An 8,087-nucleotide genomic window follows, 5' to 3' on the forward strand; every position below is an offset into this window, starting at 1 on the left:
GGTTGGGAATAAAGTAGAAGAGGTTAGGAGACTTACTCTTGAGGTTTGGTAACTTTAAAATGCCTCTAACCTTCTTAAAATTAAAGCCCTAACTAAGCTCTCCTAATGCTCATTATTTCCCTCCTCTTTTTCCTCTAATTTTTAAGTTTGTTCAAGATTTATTTCTGCATAAGGCATATTATACACCACGGTGCTTGTACTATGCAATGCGGTATATGGTATAGCGAAGGTTGTTTTGTGCTCTAGTGGCTTATGTGTAACAATCACACCCCCCCGAGCCCACTGCTGCGAGTGGTGGACTGGGCCGTAACCACCTCACGGCAACCCAGCCGGCTTTCCTCCTGGTAGTTCAGGAGTTATTCCCCGCACCCACTGCGCTAAGGGAGCCTTCCCAGGTTCGATCCTCCAACCTCTCCTACACAGCGAAGTTGAGGCTGAACCTGGTACCATTGAGTCACCTTAGCGCAGTGGGTGCGGGGAATAACTCCTGAACTACCAGGAGGAAAGCCGGCTGGGTTGCCGTGAGGTGGTTACGGCCCAGTCCACCACTCGCAGCAGTGGGCTCGGGGGCGTGTGACTGTTACATTATGCGTTGTGGCATGTGGCACAGAGTCATTTCCTTATGTTTTTCTCACTTTGTGTTGTTTAGGTGGCTCGACTTCACCCCAAACTCAATCCTAAGGTTGGAATTACAACCCAAAACATCTATTAGCTCTTTGTAACCACACACCACATAAATCTTTAGTCCTCTTTAACAATTCATTACTCCATTTAATAAATTAATTTTGATTATCTCGCTAATTAACTAAGGATTAAAATGTAGGATGTTACAAAACACACATCCTCCATGGCTTGTGGCACAAAGGCCACTCATTGCAACCAATAGTATGATTTATCATAGCTAACCCATGTGAAGTGTTTGTCACGACCAACAAGATAATTTGCCATTGTGTCCACCTAAAAATGACACAGTTATGACAACACATAATTTAAATTTCCATGATACCTAATTTTTAGCTTAGACCTTCAATTAAGGTGATCTAAGTGTCCACTTGTAGATAAATTCACAATCTACCTAATGGCCTAAGTTTCATCTCCTTCTGCTTCCAAACAAGAATCCTAGAACTCTTGATGTCAAGACAAGCATTTATACATTAAGCACTTAAATTAGGTGTCTCCCTTCATATAACATTAACATTCCCAAAACCACATGCATCATACTTATTCACACATAAACATATCATATATCATATAAATTATCAACACCTAACATTGTACATTTGCATGATTGACCATTCTCTAAAAACATGGAAGGCCAAATAACTAAAATGCCTAAGTTAATACTAATGGCTACATGTAAATGGCATATAGTTAACAAATGACAACCAATCCTAAGTTGGAAAAATAGGCATTCAATTACACTATAAGAAGATTAGAGATTTTACAATGACAAGCTCTAGTCTTTAGCCTTGAAGGCTTCCCCTTTTCTATTTGCCTTGATGTCTCCTAGAAAGTATTAGCAAATGAGAGTGAGATTGTACAATTTCAGCAATTAAGTAACTTAACTAAAGCATATTAAATGTGACAATTAAGAACAAGCAAAGTACAATAACAAATAAGGAAAGTCATATGATATCATTAAAGCATCACTAAGCAATAAATCACATGATCAAATGCAACCACCTTATTTCACTTATATCATTTGACCAAATCTATGGGCTACTAACTCATACGAGCCTAATCCATATGACTAGGCTGGCTCTGCTCTTTAGTTGTAAGGAGTTACTGGGCTAAAGATCTCCATACTCATTCTTAGACTATAGATTTTCCTTTCTCGAATGACAGTGTATCATACTTGTTTGACCCATACCATACTTGTAGAGACCTATGATACTAAGTATCATACCTGAAGCATGTCATACTTGAAAGTTAATGACAATACCAAACATATATATTAAATATATATGTCAACTACCATGCACAAACTTAGTAGAGGCCACACCATGTGAATTTTTCCAATAATACCATCTACTACTCTAAAGTGAATTCCTACTTATTTATGATCATGTAAGTTCATATGCAATTGCAATAGCATACCCATAATCACATGTCAACAATTTAATATTCCATAGCTCATGAACTTGCATGCTTTTCTTAACATACACATCATCATATCCAATTCAAACGCACAATTATCATGATTGCATTATCAATGTATATTCAATTCAACCTATCAGATCCATGCCATAATCATATAACCAAGTGACACATCCTTTCCAAGCATAATCTCAACAAAAAAAGACAAATTTAACAACCCATGTATCAATCAAATGCAACAAAAGTTCATTCATGCATCCATCCATTAAGTCATGGCTTTAATAGCAATATAAAGCTTTTAATAAGCAAAAACAATTATATATTAAAATTAAATTTTGGATTATTTCAACTCTTAGGTTTACCAACCCCAAGAGTATAATTTGGATTTTTGAGGCAGCTTTCTAACAATTTGACAAGCTCCAAGCAATCACTCTTTATATGGAGGTTAATAAACATCATTAATGACTAATCACATTAATTAACTCTTAATCATTATTACGGCTTAATTCCTTCATTAAACATGATTAAGAATAAACCCAAAAACCCACTTCCTTTAACTTATTTAACTTCTAATAAGCTTAATAAACATTTTTAGCTACCCTCATTAACTTAAACTTAATTATTTAGTATTAGAGTTAACTTTAGACCCCTTATTGAGGCATTTAAAGTTGCCAACTACCAAAATCCAAGATAAGAAACTTAAATGACTCTTATTAGACTTCATTGAAGTCATAAGACTGGTTGAAATTTGGCCCTAGATTCAAGCCTTGCTCCAACAGCTTGAAGAAGAAGAAGAAAAATCCAACAAGAGATTAGGGAAGAAAAGAGAAGACTTACCTACAGCATTACAAGCTCAAAAATGCCTCAAATAGTCTCCTAGGATGAACCCTATCAAAGCCCCCTCAGTTCTCTCTCGGTGTCCACTAAAAATCACACTTCTACTTCAACTTGAGATGCATAATTCATATTTAAATTTTCTATACATCTACTATAGCGAATGACACAATGTGGAGACTCACTTATAAGCCCATTAATTTGGGCCCAAGATAACCTATTAGCTTCCTAAGCCCTATTTTAAGTCTCATGTATGGTCTAATAAAAAGCCGTCTAAACTCTCTTTAATTAACTTCTAATTAAATTAATTAACTCATTAAACCTTTCAATTAATTTATTTAACTCTTAGATTAAGTTTTGTGATATTACATCCCATAATTCATTTTTTTAATATTTTTTCACTCTCTTTCCGTCTCCTCCTCTCCTATCTCTACTCCCTACTTTCTCCGTCCCCCTTCATCTCCCCTCCCTCTCCTCTCTATGTTCTCTCTCTCTTCCAACCATGTATATATTCTCTCCATGCAACTTGTTTCATTATCTTGCTTCCTCTTATCATTATCTCTCCTAATGTTTCCTACTCTCTCCTCCATTCTCAATTTGGTCCCTACTCCTATGTTGCTCCTAACTTAAATAAACCATAAAGAAGAGCAAAAAGAAAGGAGAGAGAGCTATGATGGAATTTATCTTCTTTATTAGTGGAGTCATGTTATGAGTCTTATATTGAGAGGCTACATTAATGGAATGTGGTTTATAAGTTAGCTGGCCACCCTCCTCCTATGAGACACCTTTTAAGGGTGAGTTCTACCTAAAGGGTTTGTGATCATGAAATGGTGCTCTTGTTGAGAGTCATAGTTTGTGAAAAGGGCTGCTCATAGAAGGGCTGATTAGCCGAAGGCCAAGTGAAATGTCATGAAGCATAAGCCGTCGTGGAAGCTAACTTTAGAGGGGTGGGCTATGTTATGAGTCCTACATCGAGAGGCCGCATTGGTGGAGTGTGGTTTATAAGTCAAATAGGTACTCTCTCCCTATGAGGTGCCTTTTGTTGATAAGTTCTACCCAAAAGGCTTGTGATCATGACATTGATATGTTATGGTTTATAAGTTAGATGGGCAACCCTTCCTTTATAAGGCACTTTTTAAGGGTAAGCTCTACCCAGAGAGCTTGTAGTTGTGACATTATCATTATCTTCTCTCCTTTCTCTCTCTCTCTCTCTCTATGTGTCTCCCTCTCTCCATCCACCTTTCATTCTTCTATTCTTCCACGACATGCCAACAAAATGACCCTTCAAGAAGAAAATCTTAAATTCACACAAGGAGGAGGAAAAAAGGAAATGATTTGATGAGGAGGAACTCCCTGAAAGACTTGTTTGAGTCTTTACTTCCGAACAATGAAGAAGGTAAGAGAGAAATCAACATGAGTAAGAATAGAAGAGAGAGAACTCACCAAAAGACATTATGGAGTTCTTGGATAAGGTTCATGTTCTTCCACCTTTGTTTTCTATTCAAAGAACAAAGATAAATAGAATGGCATTTTCTGTTCTCGTTGATCTATTGGTAGTCTTGGAGAAGATGAAGCTCTATGGTCTTCAAGTACCAAAATATCAGTAATGATGCGATTCTTGCTAACTTGATGCTAATGACTGGTTGCATGTAGGATGCTGAGATTTAGGCCTATATATGTGGTCTAAAAATTGTGTGGGATGTAAGGTACTGGTTGAACTTGATAGTGATAGTGTGAAGATAAGTCACATGCGATGAAGTAGTAATGGTGTTAGACTTCACAACTAAGTATAGACTTGCTGTTATGCTTAGACTTCACATGGTCAATGAAGAAAGAAAGGAGATAGAATGGGAAGGAGGGAGAGAGAGTAGGGGATGGAGAGAGAGAAAGTTAGTGCAATATTAAAAAAATATTAAAACGTCAAAAGAGAAAAAGGGAAGTCAAAAAGAGAGGGGAGGGTTACATTAAATATTTTACAATAAAAAAATATTAAAAAAGTGTGGAACCTACTTGTAATATTTTATAATAAAAATATTAAAAAATAAATTATAAAATAAAATTTAGGGTATTCAATGATCTTTAAATAAAGTTGATACGTAAAAAGACCCTTAACCTTTTTTAAAATCTTAATTATATTTTTCCTATATAAATAATTATCCTTTTTATTAATTTATGTCACTATTATCAATATTCCATCATTCATGTTAATAGATTCTAATAATATTATCTTCTCTTTAAATAATAAAATTAAATTGATAAAAATTAAATTTGATAAATCAAATTAATAACTAAAATAAATTTAAAAGATTGAAAATTTTGTTATTCATTTTTATTGTTAACCTTTGTAATTCAAGATTTTTCTTAGGAAAATCTCACTTAGGGTCCCCAAAATACAAAAATTTGTATTTAGGGCTTAATAAAATTTGAAAATGCACTGCAGGCTTAAGAGTTTTTTTGCAAATTTTGTTGTGGACAAAAAAAATACATTTACCTTATCTTAATAGAGTATCCATGTATGTATAAAATGATGTTCATGAATTCTTAATATAGTATTCATGAATACACAACATATTTAATGAACATTAACTTGTAGTATGTTGTTTTAATAAAAATATGTTATTCATTATGGACTTTATGTTGTACAAATGTTGCAAGTCTACATATATTTACTGTATTGAGAATTGATAGATATTGTGTTATGAATTTATGAATATTGTGCTATTCATTCTTTGCTTGCTTATACATTTCACTTTAAGTTAAATCATGTCTACTAAATGTATTGTGCATTTATAGATATTGTGTTAAAGATTAGTAAATATCGTGTTGTGCATATATAAACATTCTGTTCAAACAAGGGCACATGCATCATTCACAACAAAATTTGCAAGATAGGTCATCAAGTTTGCGGTATGTTTTTAGATCTTATTAAACACTCAATGTCAATTTTTTGTATTCATGGGAACCTAAATGAGATTCTCCCCCTTTTTTTTCCACACATATTTTTGGGCTGACCATTATTATTATTATTATTTATTATTATTTTAATAACCTGAAGTCCGGCGGATAATCATGATCAACGCGATGCTGAGTAAACAACTAAACATGGAAGCAAAAGGAAGCCTTTATGATAATGATTTAATTTTATTACCTTTCCTTTACAATCCCAAGTTGATCGGTCCAGGGTTCGAGCTCCGACTCCGAGGGCTACACACAGGCCTACACTTGAGTGCAGGGTGTTGGGTAAGGGTAAGGTAGTAAAATGGAGGAGAAAGGAAAGGGAAGCGAGAGATGGAGCGGAGCCATCACCAATCTGACGGAGATGTCTTCCAATTTGGATTCACTCCAAAAGTTGCTCCTCAAGAAAGCCGTTTTTGTCGACGAAGACACTTTTGCCAGAGCCTCTCTTGCTGCTGAACAATCCCGCACCATTAAGGTTTTCCTTTCTCAATCTTTCTATACCTACCGTTGCTCATGTCGCTTCGATTGAATATGATCTGCTGTGTATAATGGGTCTCGCGGTTTTGAAACTCAGATTTATTTTGTAGTACTTCAACCTTTCGTGGTTATCCTAACGAGTGCTATCCTTTTTGCCCTTGTTTGAACTTTGAAATCTGCTGTTGATTTCGCTATTCGGATTAAGATATGTTGCATATAGTGGGTAGCATCTTTCAAATTTAACTTCCGATTGTGTATGATGTATAATTCAGTGAGGCTTCAATTCTTTTCTTTTCTCACTGTTCATCGATCTACGGAAAATTTGTAGTTCTTGACCCCTTTCTGATTATATTGATGTGTGTTTTTCTGTTTCCCTTTTTGCTTGAGTTTGTTAAATAGGAGCTTCAGTCTCGTTTGTGTTGAATCGTTTTGTGTTAGTTTGTTGTTGTGCTTTCATGCTGAGTGTTTGAGTTCTAATCACTAATCACTATCCTAATACTACTCTACCTTGAATAACTATGCTACCCCTTATGAGGTTGTGTCAGTTATTAAATATGCACGTAAAGTAGTCTATTGCCCTTGCCTGACTTAATGAAGGCTAATATACTGGAAGAGAATAAAACGGCAAATATTCTTCTGGGTCAGTGATTGGTCTTCAAGTGTTAGATTTTGCCATCCCAGATTTCTTGATGTAAGGAGCATTGATTCAGTATATTCTTGTTAGTTTTCCAGTGTATGTGCAATCACTACTGCATATACCTGATATTCTGCTTTTTGAAATCAATAATTGATCTATTACTATACGATAGGAAGCCTTCCCTTCCACTCATTGCCTCCCTCCTTCTCTGGTCTCTGATATTATGAGAGACTGATATAATTCAGGACAATTTTTGACTAGGTTCTTCAGCAGAGAGTGGAGACATTGGAAAGAGAACTTGATGCTGCCATCACTGCTGCTGCTCATGCCCGTTCCGAAAAGCGGCAAGCTGAAGCAGCACAGAAAGCGGCTGAATTACATGCACAAGAGATTACAAAAGAGCTTGAGAACACCACAAGTATGTTGAATTCAAATATACCATTTTCCCCTTTAATAATTTGGGAAGTGATTGTTTTTGGGTAGAATACTAGTGATTTCTTCACAAATATATAGGAATTGAGTAACTCCTATTTGAACTATACCTTTTGCCTTTCCTCATCAATAAGCGCTATGCTGGAGCTCTTTCTTGGTCAATTCTAATGTTGAAATTAAAATTCAGGATATTACTGCAGGGACAATTTTATTTTCAATTTTTGTTGAATTGCTTATTTTCACTTTATGCGAATTCAATGAATGTTGTTGGGGTTGCAAAGGAAGTGTGGTTTGAAGCTGCCTCTTCATTTTAAGTCCACATTCAGCTCCAATCTTAGCAGGACAAAGTTACACCACATGAATCCAAAACATTTTATGCTCAGATTGAGTGAATATGCATAAAGATAATGTTGGCTAATTTATTTGGTTTGTTCATCTAGCATGGATCTTGGAAATATTGAGAGAGTAGTTTTTGTTCCTCTGTGGATTCATATAGAACCTGATGAGAAGAGTATAGAGAATGGAATTTTCCGTTGGTAGTTGGTTTTGGCATTGCTATTTGGCCTGGATTCTAAAAATTTCATGTTATGATAGTCCCATGGAGAGATACAGCTATAAAAATGACCTTTTTTTGTTTTGAGTGAAATCTGGA

General features: G+C 35.3%; 1 protein-coding gene across 1 annotated transcript; it reads left to right on the top strand.

Moving 5' to 3' along the window:
• Window positions 1-6,068: 6,068 nt before the first annotated feature.
• Window positions 6,069-7,421, top strand: LOC129306781 (uncharacterized; the record flags this gene model as incomplete). The annotated part of the gene is given in 2 exon segments (XM_054947507.1): window positions 6,069-6,364; window positions 7,265-7,421. Coding segments are annotated over 2 exon segments (331 nt in total), but the record flags the coding sequence as incomplete, so codon positions are not given.
• Between the last annotated feature and the right edge of the window lie 666 nt (window positions 7,422-8,087).

The sequence above is a fragment of the Prosopis cineraria genome, unplaced genomic scaffold (assembly GCF_029017545.1).
Source record: "Prosopis cineraria cultivar Desert tree isolate PC_DT_omini unplaced genomic scaffold, ASM2901754v1 PC3, whole genome shotgun sequence".
Taxonomy (NCBI): domain Eukaryota; kingdom Viridiplantae; phylum Streptophyta; class Magnoliopsida; order Fabales; family Fabaceae; genus Prosopis; species Prosopis cineraria.